The sequence below is a fragment of the Elephantulus edwardii genome, unplaced genomic scaffold, assembly GCF_000299155.1.
Source record: "Elephantulus edwardii isolate Elephantulus edwardi_28Jun2011 unplaced genomic scaffold, EleEdw1.0 scaffold00176, whole genome shotgun sequence".
In the NCBI taxonomy this organism is placed as follows: domain Eukaryota; kingdom Metazoa; phylum Chordata; class Mammalia; order Macroscelidea; family Macroscelididae; genus Elephantulus; species Elephantulus edwardii.
This window is the reverse complement of record NW_006399926.1, coordinates 1014509-1032604: the sequence shown is the minus strand read 5'-3', so window position 1 is coordinate 1032604 and position 18096 is coordinate 1014509. Positions and strand designations below refer to the sequence as shown.

The 18096-nt window shown below is 53.8% G+C and overlaps 1 protein-coding gene across 1 annotated transcript; it reads right to left on the bottom strand.

Annotated features, from left to right (window-relative positions):
- Positions 1 to 8344: 8344 nt before the first annotated feature.
- On the bottom strand, positions 8345 to 15978 carry NES (nestin). The gene is made up of 4 exons (XM_006895904.1): positions 15196 to 15978; positions 14074 to 14198; positions 12403 to 12473; positions 8345 to 12162 (listed from the first exon to the last, which is right to left on the bottom strand). Exons 1-4 carry the CDS (start codon positions 15976 to 15978, stop codon positions 8345 to 8347), a joined length of 4797 nt encoding a protein of 1598 aa, XP_006895966.1.
- Positions 15979 to 18096: the final 2118 nt, after the last annotated feature.

Below are 18096 nucleotides of genomic sequence, written 5' to 3'. Positions count from 1 at the left end.
GTTGGGCAGGACTTTAATGCATAAAGGCTACTATTAGCAGAGAAGGCAGAAGTGAGAGAAGTAAGGTGAGAGCAAGATATGTAAATAAGAAAGTAAGAGTTTTGATGTGATCTGGACACCAGAATATAAACTGAGGGTCTTCTAGGCTATGACCAGCAGATGGCGCGGCAGGTGGACGCGTGGGGCTGAGAGTGTTGTGTGCGCGTGCGGGGAGGGAGCCCCGTGAGAGGAGTGTGGAGAGTTCCAGGATCCCGCCAGGGGGCGCCTGGGTCTGTCTGTCTGTGGCATCGGGGGCCCCCAAGGGGTTAGTGGACTGGGAGGGAGGGGAGAACTTCCGGCCAGTCTCCTCTGGCCCTGGAGGCCATGAGTCAGCGGAGGTTGTGAGATGATGTCACTCTCTAAGAACTGGACGCGAGAGTGAAACTGTGTGTGTGTTCGGGTTCATTTTGTTTTATAACATTAAGGAGGGTAAATCTTACTGTTAACAGATCTTTGCACTTAACCACACTCCAGCACACACTATCGTGTCTACTTCTGCTTGTGCCCATTCAGTTACAGCACAGCCATTCACAAGAGTAATTCTTACTCCTTTTCCTAAAAGCCAATAAAGCTAAGAGACAAGGAGACAGATTCAGAAGGACAAAAGTCTAAGAGAAACATGAGATCCAGGGAGAGTGAGGCAAGATTGGCAGAGGGAGACAGGTGGTTTGGAGGGGAGCTGGGGGCTCCCTCCCCAGCTCCTGGACCTCCCCCTGCTTGGTAACCAAACCTCAAACCAGTTGGTCTCTGAGATACCAGCGCTGACCTCCCAGACCTCAGCTGCCCCACTCCCCCCCACCTCCACATGCCTCTCTCCACTCAAGGGGTTCACCTGCCCCTTTCTCTGCACAACTCAGCTCAACATAGCTAGGAAGTTGGGGCTATTTGTTGAGGGACTTCAGAGAAGAGGATGATCCTATGACTACAGTAGACACCCCCTCCCCATCCTGTAATATTTGCCTTTAGTTACTTAATATGTGTTTAGGACTGTAAGGACATTTAGCTGAAATTGTGAGTGTAGAAAAGACCAAGATAAGCTTTTGAAAGTAAGCCCTGAAGAGAAAGCTGGGGAATATTGTCTTTGAATTATTTTATTCCCTCCTTTGGATCCTGAAAGGATGCTGAGAAACACATTTTTACAGATAATTAAGTAACATGTTGGATTGCCTAGGGAGATTCTGATGGTAAGCGGCCTTGATTTTTTTTTTTCAGCTCTCTAGTCAACACTCTCAGTTAATTTGCCCTGTAGGCAGGGATCCACCATCTTCTGTGAATTGTGCATGAGGAGAATTCCAGGGGTAGATATTGGACTGGAATCTGAATCCTTCCCCCATTTCTTGACACCTGGTAGGCTGCCTCTGAGCTGGGCCGGAAACGGAAGCTTCTCCTGGCTTTGTTGGACTTCCTGGGGAAGGGTGAGCTAGTCCGAGATGACTCAGCACCCTGCACAGTGTCCAGCCCCTGGCCCAGTGGGTGTGCATGTCTGTGTGAGGGGCGCTGGCCTGGTTCTGGGGAAAGGTAACCAGCCTCTTCTGGGATATCAGCCCCAGCCTCTTGGGGTGATGGGATGGGGGCTTTGCCTGTTCTGCCTCTGCCTCACAGTACAGCACAGAATGACATTTGTCCCCCTACCAAGTCCCTGGATGTGTGATTAAGCTCTCAGTCACTTTCCCACATTGCTAAAATGGGGTGCCTCACAGGATTTCTTATTCCCTGGGGATGAAAAAGGTCAGGGAGTGTGTATGAAAGCAGGGAGAAGGTCAGTCTGGGTGAAGATTGGGGGACTGGGGATTTTAGGGGGCCCAAAAGCCCTGAGCGATGGACCACCTGCCAGTGTCCCACAAGGCAACTCTGACCTGAAGTCCATTCCTCATGGCCCACCCTCCATCCCTCAGCTCCTACAGTCTTGCCCTGACCTCACTGGGGCCTTTGTTTAGCCCCTGAGGCCCAATCTGTGGGCCTGTCTCTGACTTAGGAAAAGAATGGGTTCTATTGTCCTGACTGCCCTCTATGACACACCTCCTAAAGACTTCAAAAAATGCTCAGCCACTTGGCCCCCTGTGGGTGGGAGGGCTCTCTAGGTTAGGAACCCCATGCCCTAGGGACTACAGTCAGGCCCCTGTCTGGAGTGAGGACGCATGTGCCCATTCTCCCAGCTATGCTAGAGTTCCTCCATCTTCAGACTCGAAGGCCTTCTTGAGACCAGGCTTCCATCCTGCTTACTGCAAGGGAAAGATTCATGCACAGCGCATAAGGAAAGAATTGGAAAGGAGAATAGAGGAAAGAAAAGAGAAGGAGAAATGATGAGAGGAAATTCCCCCCACTTTTGTATGTGGGAGACTGGTTAATCATCTGAGTGGGTGGAACTTGTGGCTTCAGTGTTTATTTCCCGATGGCTCTTCCTTATAATTCAGATGGGTTTATTAACCCAGGGGATGTTACTTACCACTTTAGACTGAAGAATTTAAAGGGTGCATCCTTTAGCCCCAGCTCACATTTTATCCACCGTTCGTGGTACCTAGGGTCTCCTAGGATCATGACAAAGTTTCCCCAAGGAGGTGAGCTGAACCTCTCTGACACTGCACAACTTTCTGGCAAATGCTGTTCTTGAGTACTGTTGAGTCAGAACCAACCTATCGCTGACTTAAGACTCATGAAAAGAGATTGTCCATCTTTCTCCTATGGAGCAGCTGTGGATTCGAACCACATGCCTTGAAGTTAGCAGCACAACTCCCTACCACGAGGCCACCAGTACTCCCTGGGACAGATGAGATGAATGGGAAGGGGGTAGAATGGGGGAAAGACCAAGGGCTTGAGGATTTGGGAAAGCTGAATGTAGGTGGAAGCCAGAGGTGAGGTGGGAAAGGGGAAATGGAAAAGGAGAGCTGAGTCCATGAGTGAGTCTGGTAGCAAGGGGGTCTCTTTAAGAAGCCCAGGGGCCTAGACCCAGGAGGGGTGCAGAGGCAGCAAAGTATCCCCCTAACCTCCCTAGGTCTCCTAGTCACCCTTCCTGGGGCCCTGGAGCACTAGCTTAAAAGCAGCTGAGCCCACAGTTGCTGAGAGGGGGTTCCTCGACAGAGGCCTCCTGGCATCTGCCTTGGTCTATTTCTGGAGTCACAGCTGAGTCATGGGGGGCTGGTGAATGGGACTGGGATTTGTGACTGGGAGAGAAGAAAGCTGAAGGATGAAGAAAGCAGTCTGTAACTTCAGACTGGGGTGTGAGGGATGATCACTAGGATTCGTCATTTGGGACAAAAGGGGCTGATGCTGAAGCAGCAGGGATAGGAGTTAGACTACAGGAGAGACTTCCATACTAGAGGCCTGGAATAATTGTAAGGGTAGGAACAGGAGGTAGATTCTTTTATTCCTGATCTGTGGGTGAGTGGGTGCTGTCATAGACAGAAAGAAAAGGGACTCATAAGAGTGGAGAAAGCAGGGATGTTGATGGGGGATCTCAGCACCATGAGGAAAGAAACCAGAGAGAGGACCAGGTCTCCTCAGCTTACCTTTGTCTCTCACCTGAAGCCATTCTGTCCCTCCCTCCCTCTGCCTGGGAACCTTCCTTCCTGGTTCAGCCCCTTGAAAATGTCATCTTTCCAAGTCAGGCCTGTTAAACTCAGGAACTGGCTGCCTGGCTCCTTTCTTTCTCTTCCCTGAAAGAGCCTCACAGCCTCACCTCTGACTTCCATCTACCCCACTGCTGAACGCAAAATTGGAACTTAGCCTCCCCTGTGAGGTGGGATAGGGCTGAGTGGGGCCCAGGGATAGGCCCCCAAGCCCAGGACTCTCTCGGGTTTCCTGGCCTTGGGTAGTCTGGGTTTCCATTCCCTCCCTACTCAGTGGGTAGCAACAGGGGCACATTCCAGTTGAAATTAAATCACATTCTTCCTTCCCTGTCTGACAAGGATGGCATCGCTGACAACAGCTGTGCCACCACAGGGTCAAACCGGCAGCAGCTGGTGTCCAAGGAGGGGCTGAGAAGGGGGTGCTGAGGGGAGTCTACGGCCAGGGCCTCAGGAGCCAGTGAATGAGTTTTTTTCTCAAGAGGTCAGAGCTAGAGAAGTGGACACCTTCAGTGAGAGGGATAAAGGTTAGTCCAGAGGGTAGCAAAGCTACATGGCGCCTCAGGCCACGCTGATGGCCCCATGCAAAGGAAGTTGTCCATCATCACCTTCTGAGAGGACCCTGGAAGGACATTCTCCCCACAGCGGACGTGAAGGCTGAGAGGGCCCTTTAAGAAGCCACACTCCAAGGCATCTTGTGCTTGGCTGGAATCCAATCCTGGGCCTTTGATTTCCTCGGAGTCTCTGGCAGTGGCCACAGCAGCAGCAGCAGCAGCAGCAGCAGGAGGAGGAGGGACAGCAGCGAGCAGGGCTGAATGGAGAGCTCAGCCTCTGACCTCACCCTCTGCGGTGCCTGGGGCTGCACAGCCTTATAAGGAAGTGCCCCAAACAAATCGAGGAAGCCACCTCCGGCCCCCCACCCTGAGCTGTCCCAAGGCTATATTTACCCAGAGGAGGCCCCAGAATAACCTCCCACTTGTCCTCATGCTAGGGAGGGGGTGCTGTCCTTCTCACTCCCTCCACTGAGGACTCCTCCCTCCCCAGAGCTTCCTGTTGTCTGACTTCATCACAGTCATTCATTCATTCATTCACGTGTACTGGGTACTAATAGTGCCCCCAGCACTGTCCTAGGGTCTGGATGATAAACAGTACAAAGTCGGCTTTCTAAACTAGCAGGGTCTTCTGCGAGGCCATACTCCCGTTACCCTCCTACTCTCTCACCAGCTTTGTCTTGGGTTCTCTGCTTTCTTCCAACAACCTTTTCACTGCAAGATCTGTAAATCAGGGCCACCCTTGTTCTAGTCTCCAGCCTGGTCCTCCAGAGTGCCAGGCCCATCTATCCAGCTTCCCCGAGGAGGTCACGATTTCACTCTGGCGACTCCACCACAGAAAATGGTGGTACCATGGTTCCCCAGAGCCCAGGTACGACCACTCCTACTTCCACTGTCCTAAACCCTCTGTCTCCCACACTGGAGATGGATTTGGCTTCCCTTATCCATCCAAACAGCAAGCTTGAGCTCCACAGACACTGTGAACATGGTATAGGACCAGGCAGGGTTTCGTTCTGTCTTGAGAACACTAGAGTCGAAGCTGGCTCAATTGTCCCTAACAGCAACACCCATCTCTGATCTGTGCTGTGCTCTCCATGCCCACTACTGCCCCCCTTCCCTGCCTGGATCCCAGCAGTCCCTCCCTGACTCACACCTGCCTGATGCATCATTTGCCAACAACAGTCAAAGTTCTACTTAAAAAGCACGCATGGTCTTGTCACCTCCCTACTTACAACCCTTCAGCTCTCCCCATTTCTGTTAGAGAGAAGTCCATGTTCCCTGCTGCCCGGTGACCCTGACTCCCTCTCCAGTCTCACTGTGAACTTACTTCTCCCTTTTGTGCACCTTCCAGCCACTCATGCATTCTTTCTATCCCTCTAATAACCAAGCCCTCTCTTCTTGCTTCAGGGTTTTGGACATGCTGATCCCTCTGGTTAGAATCCTTTTTCTTTCTCAGCCTCCTCACTGGTCAACTTCGCTCATCCTTCCTGTTCTCGGGATGACCATCCCTCACTATTCCCTCACACCGCCCCCAGCCAGACCAGAGGGGCCCCTTTGCTTTGCTGCCTTAACCAACTGCACTTCTCAAATGGGATTGCCCTCAGAAGCCCTTGTTAAATTGGAAGGTCAAGTCCTCTGAACTAAGCAGCATGTTTTCCCAGATGCTCTGTTGAAGAAGGAGGGGTCAATCTCCTTCTGTACCAGTCAGATCTGATTTGACAGTACACGTAAAATAATTTAAAAAAAAAAAAGAAGCATGTTTTCAGCTGCTCCTGGGTTCTCAGTGCCTGCACAGTACTAGAGATGGTCAGTAAATATTTGTTGGCAAATGACAATCATACCTATCTATTCCCAGCACCACAAAATTCCTCTTACCATCTCACCCCCATTTCTTTCTTTTCATTGTCAGACTATCACTTCTAAAAATAACCCTCCTTTCTTCCACTAAGTATTCCCCTTAGGAAAATTTTCACTTTTGTCTGATTTACATCTTTCTTCCTGTTTGAAGGGCTTATTGGCAGAGCTCTGTTTGGGTCTCTGGGTGGGACAGATGATTTAGTGCTCAGTTGCTTATTACAAGTTTGGCAGTTCAAGTCCACCCACCCAGAGGTGTCCTGAAGGCCCTGATTATCTGCTTCTGAAAGGTCAACGCCATTGAGAGACTCAGGGAGCCCGGGGTCACTGACACACATGAGCTGATTGTGAGTCCTAATTGATTTGACAACAAATTATTTGAGTTGTTCTGTGGAGGACCAAAAACCCTGGTATGGGGTAGGGTGGGCGCCCAGACACTGGGAAGGGCCACTTGGCTCAGCCTCTGTCCTAGGCTCTCTCCCAAGTGGGTTGCTCAAGGGCTTGGAGAACAAGCACAAGGTGCCTCTGTCGCTGTAGGGGGGTGCAGGGAGGGGTTCTACTTGCTCGGTGGAAGTCTGGTGGGATCAGACAGGGCCTTGTTAGCAGTGGGTGCAGGAAGGAGAGAGCGGAGGCCTGGGCTGCCAGGAGGGTGGGGTGGGAAAACAGGATCCCAAACCCTGAGGGCAGGGAGTGTGCATAATGGGGGTGAAATGGGTCTGCTTGCCCAGGATCGAGACTCCCAGATAGAGATGGGGAAGACAAGACAGTGGCAGTGGCTCCTGTCCAGTCCACCTACCCTTGGTTGGAGGGGTAAGGAGGGGGGAGCTGAGAGAGACTTCAGCCTCACATCTTCCCCCACCACCACCTTGGGCCCAAGGAGAGGAAGAGTCGGCTCCCAGATTTGGGATTATTTCCAAATATGGAACATTTGTTTGGCTGTCCCCATCCCATCCCCACCCGCGATATTTAGTGTTGTCGCCAGTTCTTCCTGCCCTGCTGAACTGAGCCAAGAAGTGCTTTCTATTTGGGTATTCTGACTTCAAGGCCTTCAGACCCCACCTAATCCAGGAACTTGTGGACCCCTCCCTGCTCAATGCAGGGATTCAGGGCACTAGCAGGGAAAGCAGAAGGGGGCCAGCATGAGAAGACACTGGCTTTAACCCCTGTCATCAATACAGCCTAGTTCCCAGACACCCCACCCCCCCTTGTTCTCAGCCTGACAGCATCAGTCCCTCACTTCCTTTCTGCTTCCCTTCTCCTGGGTAGAAGTCCCACTCTAGACCTAAGCTGGGACCCTGTGGCTTCTCCTCCCCTCCCCACCATCCCTGGGAGTTTATTTCCCCACCCCACCTCAGTCACCTGGCCTCCCTAATTGGGTGGCTGGGGCTGCAGTTCAGAAGCAGCTCAATAACGAACCTCAGGCCACACAGCCTGCCTGAGACACAGCCTCCCTCTCCCCTCACCCTGCTCTGACCCAGCAAACATCACAGGCCAGACACTGTTTGGATTTGGGGGCTAGAGGGCTTATTATGCTGGCGGCACTGAGGGGCCCGTGGGGAAAGCTGGCGTGGGGTGGCCTAATGCCTGTAATCAGCAAAGCTGTGGGCAGAAATGATGACCAGCCTGGCCAGGCGCTGAGGTCACCTGGACAGGCCTCCCCAGGGTCCTGGCTCTGCTGCCTGGAGCCTTAGTTGGTCTGTTGTCCCCCATGAAGCCTCCCAGGTCGTTCTTTCTTCAGGAGGAAGTACCCCCAGCAACACTTCTGCCCCCCTACCCTCACCCCCATGACCAGGGAAGGAAGAGTGTGGACTTTATAGAAGGGACATTGCTTTATTCAAGTAGAGATGAACCCGCAGAGCTTCACATGGCAGGGATGATGGGGTTTAAGACACAGGGGCACCCCCTCACTCCAATTAGCTACAGACCAGACAGCTGATGAGAAAGGACTGCTGCATGGGGGCTGAGAGATCCCCCCTTGGAGGAACCTCTCCTCTCAAGACGAACCGTGAGGCCTCTAGTTGCCTCCAGCAGGTAGAAGAGGAGGGGAGATAGGGGAAAGGAAATGGGGTCTAGTGGTATAGGGCACAGCTGGCTTAAGCCTCACAGGATAGTGCAGGTAGGATGTCCCGCTTCACAGGGTCCAGGTTTTGACTCCTGGAGCCTCTATTCTTGGAAAGATCCCTTGCTCACACCCCATTTCACCTTGGCTGATGGCCAGGCCTCTCAGACAGAAACCAGAGGTCAAAAACCCCCAAACAAACCATAAGTTAAGTGTTCCCCCTGAACAGGACAAGGGCTTAGGGACAGCCCTCCCCTTCCCTCAGCAGAGGTCATTCTCTAGTCCTCCTCCGAGGACCATGACTCTCCATCGCCTTCTCTCTGAGTGAACTTCATGAACTGGCCCTGACCCAGGTGAAGAGGAACCCTAGGCCAAGGATCCTTCAAGGAACCACCCTCCTCCACCTCTAAGGGGCTCCCTTGGTCTCCCTCAGGGGTCCCCAGCTTCCCAGGCCCTCCTCCCTCAGACTGTTCCAGCCTGTCCACTAGCCCCCCATTCATGTGCTCTGTCTCCTCCTCCCAGCTGGGACCACCTTGGCCATTGACACCAAGAGTTTCCTGTACGCCCTGGTCCTTCCCTCCACTGGAGATGTCCAGGGGACTGGAGACCTTGTCCTCCCTGTCCAAGGAAACCAAGTCAGATGCCTCCTCTGAGCTGGAAGGTTCGGGGCTGTCCGGGGACTCAGTCTCCAGGGCGGTCATGGGGGCATCAGCAACCATATCCCTTAAGCCACCATCCCAGGGAACACTGACCCCCCCAGACTCAGACTCCATGAGGTCCCCTCTGTGTGGGTCGCTCAGGGTCTGCATGCTGCCCGCAGAGGACCCTTGTCCCCACTTCCCAGCCCCTGGTCCCCTTTCCTCCTCTTCATCCTCCTCCTCCTCACCTTCCTCCCCCTCCTCTCCACTCTCTTCCTCATCGGCAAACCCATCAGACTCCTCATCTCGATCCCAGGCTGCAGGCTCCAGTAGCAGCTGGGGTACCTGCCTCAGGGGTTCCTCCTCCTCTCTGGAAGCCCCAGGAAGGAGGGAGGCCTCTGTGCCCAGGTCCTCAAATTCCTCAGACACATCAGAATCATGGCTGCCCTCATCTCCCTCCTCCTCTTCTGAAGGTTGGGCCCTGAGGTCCTCAGAAGGCAGAGTAGCAGGCTCCTCGCTTTCCTGCCTGGTCTTCTCCTGAGGGGAAGGCCTCTCCTCTCCCATGGGGCCCCATTCAGAGGATGGGGACCCTGGCAAGAGGACTAGGGGAGTAGAGTCAGGAAGGGTCTCCCCCAGCTCATCAGCATCACTCTCTTCTCCACTCTCTTGCCCCACTTCCTGGAGGTCCTCAGGAATCCCCTCAGAACCCAACTCATCTCCCTCTAAATTTTGGGGGACCTCAGCCCTACCTTCCAGTTCCCAGCTAGACCCTTCATTCCCCTCACTCTGGGGCTGGGGCCTAGGGGCATCTTCAGGGAGTGAGGAAGGTACCCAGGGATCATTTGGGCTGGGGGATCCCAGCACTGGTTTTGTATCCACTTCTGACCTGGCCTGAGGAGCGCTGTTTTCATCCAGGCTCAGGGTCTCAGCAGGGAAACCCTCCTCTGTCCCCAGTGCTGCCTCAGACTCGGAGTCCTCCCAGCCCTCTGATTCCTCAGGCTTCTGGGGGTCTCCGCCTTCCCTGGGCTGGCTGGAAAGCTCTGACTCTGGAGCATCTGCCTCCTTTAGGTCCTGCACAGGACCTTCCAAGCCCTGACCTTTCACTGCCTCCAAACCTTCCTCCTCTCGGGGCAGTTCCATCAACTCCTCTCTGGCCTGATAACCTGGGTCCTCCAGCCTTACTGCTTCCTGCTCCTGTCCCTCCACAGCAGACTCACCCAGAGTTGTCTCTGACCCCACGGCGGCCTGGGGGGAGGCTGGGTTACTCCCCAGAGCAACATGTACATCTTCCACTGCGGGCTTTACCTCCCCTGGCAGCCCCAGGGTACCTTCAAGGCCCGGGGCCCCCTTCTGGTCTGGTTGCCCTTCAGGATCTTGGAGGCCCGCATCACCTCCTTCCTCCTTGGTTCCCTCAGCTGGGACTCTCTGCTCCTCGGGCTCAGGGCTCCCTGAGTGCTCTTCACCTATGCTCCATGGCTCCCCTACAGCGTTCAGCTGTGGTGTTAGCTCTACTGGCTCCACAGCCGCCTCCTCAACAAAACTGTCTGGCTCACTTGGGTTCAACTCTGCTGCTTCTGCATTTTCCACTTCAGGCCTCCCAGATGGGGGTTCCTGGCTCAGCTCTTGGTCCTCTACATTTTCCCACCTCTGTTGAGCTGCAGACAGTGGCAGTTCCTGTCCCTCATCTCCTGGAGACCTCAGTGAATCTTGACTCTCTCCCTTTCCCTCCTCTTCCAGGTCACTTTGACATTCCTCGTCCATCTCTTCTGAAGATTTCAAATTTTCTAGGTCCCACTCACCCAGAGATTTTAACGGTTCTTGATTTTCCTTTTCTAGTTTCAGTGCCTGCTGGGACTCATCCACAGATCCCACTGGTTCTTGAATTTCCTTTTCTAAAGCCTTTGTTGTCTCCTGATTCACTTCAAGAGACCAGCCAGGCTCTTGAGTTTCAAGAGGTTTCAACATTTCCAAGACTTCTGCAGACTTTCGTGATTCTAGCTTCTCTATTTCTAAAGACTTCACTGCCTCTAAACTCTCTTCTTTTAGAGCTGTTAGTAGTTCTTGATTCTCTTTTTCAAGAGGCTCTGATGTCTTCTGGTCTTCTTCTAGAGACCTCAGTGACTCCTGAATCTCATTTTCAAGAGATCGCAAGATTTCTTGGTTCTCTTCTTCTTGAAGAGACCCCACTGGTGCCTCATCTATATTTTCTAGGGTCTCTTGATTCTCATTATCTAGACACCTCAGTGGATCTTGATTCTCTTGTGATGGAGGTCTCAGTGCCTCTGGGTCCTCGGCTTCTAGACACCTCAGTGGATCTTGATTTTCTTGGGATGGAGGTCTCAGTGTCTCCTGATCCTCTACATCTTGAGATTTCAGTGGTTCTTGAGTCTCCTTTTCTGGAGTTCTCAAGGACTCTAACTTTTCCTCTTCTAGAGACCTCACTAGTTCCTGATTTTCCTTTCCCAGAGATAAAAATGTCTCTAAATCTTCACCAGAAGACCTCTGGAGTTCTTGATTCTCCCTTCCTAGAGACTGCAGTATCTGTGAGTCCTCTTTTTCTATAGGGGTAAGTAGCTCTAGAGTTTCCTTTTCTAGTGATCTGACCACCACTAGATCCTTTTCTTCTAAAGATTCTGACAGCTCCTGCTGCTCCTTTCCTAGAATTTCTGGGGTCTCTAAGTTCTCGTCTAAAGATTTCAGGGACTCCTCATTCTCCTTCTCTAGAGATCTCAGTGTCTCACAGCTCTGTTTCCCCTGAGACATTAATGGTTCTTGAATCCTCTCCTCCAGAGACTTCAGAGTTTCTTTTTCCAGAAGACTCTGGGGCTCCTGGATTTCCTTCCCATCCCTATCTCCCTCCTCTCGCCGTGGTTCCTGCTGTAAGCTGCCTCCCATTTTCACTTCTATGGCGGCTTCTTCCTCTGCCACTTGCCCTATTTGTGCTCCACCTTCCTTCTGGGATATGTTGGACACTCCAGACCCACTGGGCTCTCCATCTTTGGCCTCTAACCTAGCATGATGAGGGATGAGGGGTGGGGCCAAGAAGTCAGGATCCTCAGAGGACTGGCCTCGACTGGCCTTTTGCTGCTTGCCCCCAGGTTCCTCTGATCCTGGAAGGATGCTCGAAGGGATGGTGCTCACCTTGGCTTCAGGCCACAGGGATTCTGAAGCCTGTTGCTTCCCATTCTGTGACTGGAGGAGGGAGTTAGGGGCCTCCTGGGCTCTGATCTCTGTATGTGTAGAAGTGCAAGGGGCCTGGGGTGTGGGGGGAATAGGGGTGCTGGCCAAAGTGGGGGTACAAGTCTGCAGGAATTCCTGGCTCTTCAGAAAGGCTGGCATAGCTTTCTTAAGGGTATCAGGTACGGGTGAGGTGAGGGGGGTTGGGCTCAAGACAGGAAGCAAAGGTCCCAGACGCCGGCCTTCTGGGGTCCCAGGTAAATGAAGTTCTGGTTTTGGATCTGGGGGGCAGAGGGGGAAGAAAAAGAGTCAGAGTTTATGGTTAGGGAGGGGAGTCACCCCACTTCTGGCAGGAATGTTCATGGGCCCTGCTCCTGGCCCTACCTAACTGGACTGAGAAAATGCATAGAGGTCAAGAAAATAAAAATTGGGATTGGTGCCCCCTCAGGGAAGAAATGGGTGTGCAGTATGAAGAGCAAGGAGGGGTAGCATTTCAGAAGGAGCCTAGTGCCTTCTCTTACCGAGGAAGCTGAGGGCAGCCTTGGAACTGCTAGGTGTCTGCAGTCGGGTGTTCTCAGCCTCCAGGAGGGTTCTAGGGACCAAGAAGGAAAATCTGCGTCAGTTCTCTGCCTCCAGGCAAGATCGCCTGGAAGACTCACAGTTGAGCCTCCTCAGGCCCAGCCCTGCAGCCTTCCGCTTCACATCCCCACCCTCACAGCTCACGAGGGCATGCCTGGCTGTGCACACTGCGTACCCACAGACACCACACACTTGGTCACACAATCAGGACACAGAGTTAAGTTTATAGTAACAGAAGCAGATTCCCATGCAGCGGCCTGGGCACATGCGCAGAAGCTCACACACATATCGCTTAGACTTGCCTCCCCTTCCCCACCCCAGGCCAATGACCTCATCCTCAGTGTGGGGGTCCAATTCTTATGCTAATTGCTACTCATTGTCCAGGAAGCCATCTGGAGGGTCGGAGAAGGGGGGCTTCCCAGGGGAAGTAGAATTCTTAGGCTGTTCCCATGGGATGGGCTCCCCTCCTCCTTCCCTGGGGCTCCCAGAGCTAGCCACAGACAAAAGCAAATTAATTCAAGCCCCTCTCTCCCAATCCTTTTCATGCCTCAAAACCCAGTGCTGAAATTCCTGGGGGCCTACCCAGACCCCTTCCCTCATTGGTTTGATTGGGGGTCAGAGCCTTGACCTTGGGATCTCAAAGCACTCTAGATCCCAGGCCCCCAAGGCAGTGGAGGCCTTTATGTCCACACCCCTGACTCAATGCCCCATGGAGCTACCTAGAGGCATGGAGGAGGTACTCTCTGCTCCTCTTCTGAGTCTGGTTAGTCCTCCCTATGCTGCATCAATTGCCCTGAGACCTACCCTCAGTGGAGGTTGAGCCCTTCTCCTCTTCCTTTCTCCCTCAGAGACACATTGATCTTCCCTTCTCTGCATCCTATCTCCCCTCCCCTCCTGAACATGTCCCCTGGGCCCCTTCCTTTTTGCCAACAGACTCTGGGGAAATTATCCTAACAGCTTATCCAACCCTGGCTCCCTTCTTGCAGACTTGATATACTCAGCCCTTCCTGATTTGCAAAGCCCCTTCTCAGAGTTCCATGACTAGTTCTCCACACAGCCAACTTGGTGAGTTTTCTAGAACAGACTTCAGGTTACTCAAATGCATACAGAAAATGCTTGGTGGCAGGAATGGAGAATGTAGGCAATAAATACAAGGACTGGACTAAAGGCCTGAGGCCCAAGTCAGTAGTACAACCACCTCACACCTGGTGTTCCTCCCAAGACCCCCATCCCCTCAGTGTGAACACACACACAGAAACCTGGAGTCTTTCAGCCCCTCAGGAAGCATGGATGCAGATGTGCTACATGTACCCAGGCGCCTTTGCTGAGACAGCTCCACTCAGCAATATCATGTTTCTTTGGCACAGGCAACCTTTTTGGTTCTTAACCCATGGAGGAAGAAGGTGGGCTCTGGTGGGACCTATCTTGGTGTGGAAGTGATTGGAACCAGGTGGGACATATCCTGGTCTACAAGTGTTTGGCTTTGGGTCACAAAACTCGGTGGTGGCAGAGTTGCTGCCAACCCAGTCTCTGGGCCCCAGTCACTTCAGGGGTCTCTGCCTGGAAGATGTGTTCAAGTCTGTGAGCATTGCTGGGCTGGGGTCAACTTGCACCTGTATGTGGCCACCTCCAGGCTGAGGGACATCTTGAGGTGTGCCAGCTGCTGCCGGCCTTCCAGGATCTGGGCGATCTGGGTCTGCAGGCCCTGCTTCTCTTGTTCCAGGGCCTCCACCGCCAGCTGCAGAGCAAATCAGAGGCAGTCAGTGAAGAGGGGAGGATTCTTCCATCTAACTCAGTGTCTGGCCCCTTTAAACAGGCAGGCCTCCTGTATCCCCTACCCGAGTTTCTGCCCAGAAAGCCCCCTCTGGCGCCTCTGAGATGCGCACAGGGGCCTCTCTCAGCCCTCTCCCACGGCCTGGCTCTTCCTTTGAGGATGCTGAGTAAATGGTAGCATGTGCTGTTCAGGATTCAGCTCCCACAGGAAGGGGGAGGCAGGCTAGAGAGGAGAGGGCTGGGTTACAGAGACAAGTGGAGGCAGAAGGAAAAAAGATTAATCAAGAGGCCTGGAGTCCACAGGACTGGACGCCAAATAGCTGAGTCCATCACTGTCTCTCCTGCTCCTTGTCAGGTCCCCCTGCCCCCTCTACTTCCCACACGTTCTGGAATCTTCCTCCTCTGAAAGGAGGAGGGGTGGTGGCTAAGGCGAGACCTCTGTCTAGCCCAGGCAAGAGGCTGTTTTCTCAGCTGCTGGTCACAGCTGTGCAGTGTGAGGGGGAGCAGCTGTCCCAGGCCTCTGGAATGCACTGCAGGGAGCTTGGAAGTTGTGACACTGGAGAGAGGATGGTGGCCACTCATCCAGGGCCTCATCCTCCTGTTAGAGAGAGGACTGTTAGAAATCCTGAGTTAGACTTTCCGACTGATTGAGGGCAACGTCCTGGGTACTTCTGGGTGATAGCAGTCCCAAGGGTGGGGCACAGGTGTAGAGGATGAGGGGGTTGCTGTAATGAGGTCCTAAGAGCTCTTCCTTTCCAGACTCAGGAAATCCTATTCTTTCCACCCCACTCCAGAAAGGACTTTGAAACCTGCGGAACTAGTGGTAGATTTCCTGAGAAGTGGTCCTAGAAAACACAGCCCCTCTCCCCCCTCCCCCTGTTCCTCCTCCTTCCCCGGGAGACCTCTGAGCCCCATAGAAGCTTCAGGAAGCCTGGTCCCACCTAGACCCAGGACATCCTTACCTGGAACTTCTCAGTGGCTTGAAGCCGCTCCTGCCAGCGGCCCTCCAGCCTCTGCTCCAGGGCAGCCCGGCGCTCCTGAAGGCCCCCACGCTCGGCCTGTAACTGCTGCAACTCCAGGCGGCCCTCCCGGGCGCCCTGCATCGCGCGGCCCAGCCGCTCGCGGGCTTGACCCAGCGACGTCTCCATGTGCGCAACGCGCTCCTGGTAGCCGCGCACCGCCCCGCGCCATGCCTCGCCCAGCCGCTGCGCAAGCTCTTCCACCTCAGGGGCCGGCGCGGGGGGTCCACGGGGTGGCGCCGGGCCTCGGGGGGCGCAGGCAGCCTGCGCGTTTAGAGTGGCGCGCTCCTCCTCGTGCGCCGCGCGCAGGGCCTCCAGCTCGCGCTCAAGATCAGCCACCTGGGTGCTCAGCCAGGTCTGGGAACATTTCTCGGCCTCGACCGCCCGCTGGCTGTGGGTTGCCTCGGCCGCCGCCCGCTCCCGGGCCAGACGCTGCTGCTGGTACCGGCCCGCCACACCCTCCAACTCTTCTGCCAGGTTGTCGCGTGCCACTTCGGCAGCGTGCTTCTCTCGCCAGCGCTGGTCCACGAGGGCCCGTAGGGCCGCCAGCTCCTCATCAGCGCGGACCCGCCAAGAGGCATCTGCAGATTGTGCCCTAAGACCCCCGAGCTCTGCGCTCAGCAGTTCGTTCTGCTCCTCCAGTGCCTTCACCCGGGACAGGTAGTTCTCCAGGCGCCGGTTAAGTTCCCACATCTGAAAAGACTCCTCCCCCAGGCAGCCCTCCATCCTGCTCGTCTGGCCTACCGAGGTATGGGAGAGATGGAAGCAGTTCTCAGAGCTGAAGGGCCAAAGTTAAGAGAGGCCAAAGGTGGCGAGGACAAAGGAGGGTCGGGCGGGAGTAGTCACTCGACTGGGAGCCCCGTCGGAGCGAGGCTATTCATACTCCCGCCAGCCGGGCGGGAAAAGGGGCGGGGTCCGGACCTTAACCCGTTAGAGTTCGGAGACTTCCTTAGCCACAGCCCCTGTCCCTGAGTTAGCGAGGTGCTGAGGAGTGGGACCAAAGGGGCCCGTGGCCTGGACGACCCGGAGTGGTTTTATGATGTAGAAGCCTGAGACGAGGGAGCATAATCTGTGATAAAAGCAGATGATTCGCTAAATTGAGCCTATGCAGAGCATGCCAAAGGAGGCTGACCTGAGGAAGGGGTGCATGTCTCAGTTACTCAGCACAGACAAGGGCGCAGGGGTAATATTACTAACTTCATTCCTCTAGCACTCAGTTTCTTCATGCGTGAAATGGGCGCGATGATGGAAACCCCATAGGGCTGCTGAAAGGACCACTCTTTGTAAACAACAGGTGCACCCTTGTGAGACTCAGAAAGGGGGCAGCATCGCAGAAAGAGACTGGGAGACGCAGTCTGCAAAACAAGAACAAACTGCTGTTAGGACACACGCAGGCGCGTGCGCGCGCGCGCGCGCGCACACACACACACACCCCACCTTCAAAATCTCCATCAGGAAACACGGACTCAGCATAGATTGATATGTCCTCCCTGTTAGCCACCTCCATTCCTCCTACCATCCTTCTAGATAACCTAATAATCACATGCATACCCACTTTAAGTAATGGAAGGTTTCCCCAGTTCTCAGAGAAAGGCACCTCATCCTGTCCGGATGCTGTTTTGGGGAGAACAGGGTGCCCCCTGGTGGCTTGGGTATCAGACCATGGAGAGGAAAACAGAAGCAAAGGGCTGCCCATTTATTCACAGTTACCCACTGTCCTCCTGGAAGCTCTAGTGACCTAATCCACTAGGAGTTACGCTGCTAACTCAGACATGGCGCCTCCTAAGGAGAAAGATGGGCAGTCCCCTCCCATGTGATTTACAGCCTCTAAACCCCCTGGAAGATCATCTGTGAATTGATCCAGGCTGCTCCTTGGAGTCAAGGATTCTGTTTTTGGTGTTTTTGTTTGTTTGTTTGTTTAATTTTATTTTTTTTGTGTGTGTGTACCGTCAAATCGGATCTGACTGGTACAGAAGGAGATTGCCCCTCCTTCTCCAGCCAAGCATCTGGTGGATTTGAACCGCATACCTCTGGGATTGCAGTGCAGCTTCTTGCCACAAGGCCACCAGAGCTCCCTGTAGTCAAGGATTCTGAAGCTCCCTCTGACATGTTACACGGCGGGACCAGTCCTTGGAGAGGGACGTCATGCTTGGGAGGGTGGAGGGACAACGCAGGAGGGGAAGTCACTGGGGTAAGTGGAGTTAGGTGAGTCGGAGACAGTAAGATTAGCAAGGGATAGAGCAGGGTTTAGGGCTGTTGTACATAGGGTCGCTGTGAGTCACAGATGACTCGATGGCACATAACAACAACAACATAACAACATGGCAATGAGATGTTAAGCACTGCTAAGGAAGCTCTGGAGGCATAGTGGGTTGGGCGTCGCGCTACTAGCCCAAAGGTGGCTCGGGTTTGAAACCATTAAGGGCTCTGTGGGGGAAAGAGGGATACTCTCCTCCCACATGATTTACAGTCTCAGAAAACCCACTGAAGGGCCAGCTATGAGTCGGCAAGAGTGGATTCTGATTCAAGGCAACCTTCCATTGGTTTCAGAGGCTATCCATCTTCTTTCCCAGAGGAGACTGCCCAGTGTGGTTCCATGGAACAGCAGGTGGATTCAAATGACTGACTTTTCCGTTAGCAGCACATTATGCCACCAGATCACAAGGTTACTGAGTCTCTTTAGTAAATGCTAAATCTTATGCTAATATTGTACTTCAGTTATCTATCTAATGTAATCCTCAAAACAACCCTTTGAGGGGAGCTCTGGTGGCCTAGTGGCAAGAAGCTGCACTGCAATCCCAGAGGTGCACGTTTCGAATCCACCAGATGCTCTGCCGGGGAAGG

Coding starts and splice junctions, on each gene's coding strand:
- NES (XM_006895904.1), bottom strand. CDS start 15,978: ATGGAGGGCTGCCTGGGGGAGGAGTCTTTTCAGATGTGGGAACTTAAC. Junction 14,199..15,195: donor AAGCCACTGAGAAGTTCCAG/GTAAGGATGTCC, acceptor TTTGCTCTGCAG/CTGGCGGTGGAGGCCCTGGA. Junction 12,474..14,073: donor CTGGAGGTGGCCACATACAG/GTGCAAGTTGAC, acceptor CTTGGTCCCTAG/AACCCTCCTGGAGGCTGAGA.